Raw genomic sequence first — 2,554 nt, forward strand, 5'->3', positions numbered from 1 at the left:
GGGCAAGGAAAGGGTGAAAAAGGCGGACGCTACCGCCGAAGTAATTCCTTCACAGAATAAGTAAGAGAGCAATCGAACTATCGAGCAGATAATTTGCATATTGATTATACAATTGCTTAACTTCCATTTTAAAATGGAAAAAAGATTTAATTTGTATAATTTGTGGACTTTTTCGATTATGGATTTTACGGAGGGATGAGTACAAAAACAGAAAAGTAAAGATATTAAAGGTAACGTCTCCAAAGGTAGAGGAAGACAGAAGAAAGTATGGATGGATTGTGTGTAAAAAGGCGACGGCTGATAGAGATTTACATATGTAAAAGTACGTATTATGCTGACACTATGCAGGGAAAAGGGTAGGATGACTACAGTTTCATAACTAACCTTTCTGTCATTCAGTTCTCGTTCTATATTTTTGAACGGTTGTTCAAAAGTTGTATTTGTAACGGGTTGTGGTTGTCGAGAACATTATCAGACAGCGAGAAAAGATATAGTCAAATTGACAAAGAAGCTACGGCGATTTACTGGGGATTAAAAAATTTTTTCTACTATATCTACGGCCGAAAATTTACCCTCATAACAGACCACAAACCACTTACAAGCATATTTCATCCAAATAAAACCTTACCAGCAATGAGCACTATGAGGTTATTTCATTACGCCCACTTCTTGTCCGGATTTGACTACAATATTGAATATAGAACTTCAGCGAATAACTCCAATGCCGACTACCTATCAAGATTTCCAATAGAGTTTACAAGGATTAATAAAATAGACCAGAACTACAATTTCCAATTAGAGCAAATTAATACTATAGACATCAACCCAAATACGATAGCAACTGAGACTAAAAATACTGTATACTAAGAGGAGCGCGCGTTCTTATCCCTAGAACACTTCAAGAACGCGTGCTAAATGAACTACATCTCGGCCATCCAGGAATAGTTAAGATGAAACTATTGGCGCGCAGTTTTGTATATTGGAAGGGGATTGATAACGACATCGAAAGGAAGGTGAAATCGTGCAGAACTTGCAGACTACAACAGAATGAACCTGAAAAAGCACCACTTCACCATTGGGAACGACCTGATGGACCTTGGCAAAGATTGCACAGATGCATTTTCAAAATGGATTGAGATAATACCTACCAAAACCACAACAACTACTTGGTGCGTCCAAAAACTGAAAGAATTATTTTGCACCTTTGGAATACCACGAATTTTAGTTTCTGACAACGGACGACAATTTATCTCAGAAGAGTTTGAAGCATTCCTCAAAGACAGTATGATCGTTCATAAGACGTCTGCTCCATACCATCCAGCAACGAACGGTCAAGCCGAACGATACGTTCAAACAGTGAAAAGGATACTACGAAGCTTAGAGGGGGAAGGAGGCACAATATATCAAAAGCTCCTCACGACTAAAACACGACTTCGTCGAACGCCGGACGCTAACGGCCAGACCCCCTACCAGCTTATGTTTGGTAGGGAGGTACGCACGTCGCTACATGCCATGTTCTTGAGAGGGGAACTCCGACGACCATCAGATAAACACCAGCCACATCTTATCAAAAAGTTCAATCCAGGCGACCGCATCCAGGCCCGTGATTATACTATCGGCTCCACGCAGCGCTGGCGTTTCGGGACCATTCAAGAACGTTTAGGGAGACTACATTATAAAATAATAACTGACGACGGCTCTGTCTGGCGTAGGCACATTGACCAGCTCCTAGCTGCTCCCTTGGTCCAAAGCTAGGGGGGAGAAACTGTGGTGTATCACCTCTTTCATAATTAAGTTACTGGCCGGTAAGTCAGTGAGATCATAATCAATAATGTGTCAACTATGTCAATTATGTCATTAATAAAAATAATGTAAATAGACAACAATGCATTTTATTTCTTTATGTATATTTAATAAGTATGAAGACATACAAAAGGATAGTGGGTAATAACCAATTAAATCCCAACCAGTTAGAAGAGGTGGGTACAGTTAACACATTTGGTATTTTAATTATAATTATAATTATAATTAAAATATATAAAAAAAATACTGTATCATATCTTAATGTATGTACTAATAACTTTATTTGTACATGAAACTCTCAATAGTGAATTTTATAAGCAAGGACATCTTTAACATGAACGATATCCTGCTGACGCTGATCGTGGCGGCCGCGGACTCTCGCTTCAGTGTTGCCAATCACGCCAACAGCCCACTTATTAGAGTCAAGAGGTAACACTGAGGTTTTGTTTGTGTTATTTTACCTCCCATGTTCTAACTTTAAATACATATTTAATTAATTCTCTAATATCGACCCAGACTTAAAATGTAAAATGTCACTGCATCTATGCATGTAATAAATCTATGTGAGTTTTTAGAAAAATAGTAATTTATAGTTCTTTTTAGTTGTAATTTTTAGAATATATTGTTTTGAAATAGGTTTCTGTTTTTTTAAATTGTATAAAGTCACTTTCACGCGTAATCATACGTCGTTGTTTGTTATACTTGTTTACAGTTCCGTAGACTGGTCGCAGCCGGCAGTTGTAGGTCCTCT

The 2,554-nt window shown here is 37.9% G+C and overlaps 1 protein-coding gene across 1 annotated transcript; it reads left to right on the plus strand.

Annotated features, from left to right (window-relative positions):
• Positions 1–1,047: 1,047 nt before the first annotated feature.
• On the plus strand, positions 1,048–1,755 carry LOC123722943 (uncharacterized protein K02A2.6-like). The gene has a single exon (XM_045685497.1). The coding sequence runs from the start codon at positions 1,048–1,050 to the stop codon at positions 1,753–1,755; it is 708 nt and encodes a 235-aa protein (XP_045541453.1).
• The last annotated feature ends 799 nt before the right edge of the window (positions 1,756–2,554 follow it).

This window comes from Papilio machaon, chromosome W, assembly GCF_912999745.1.
Source record: "Papilio machaon chromosome W, ilPapMach1.1, whole genome shotgun sequence".
Lineage (NCBI taxonomy): Eukaryota > Metazoa > Arthropoda > Insecta > Lepidoptera > Papilionidae > Papilio > Papilio machaon.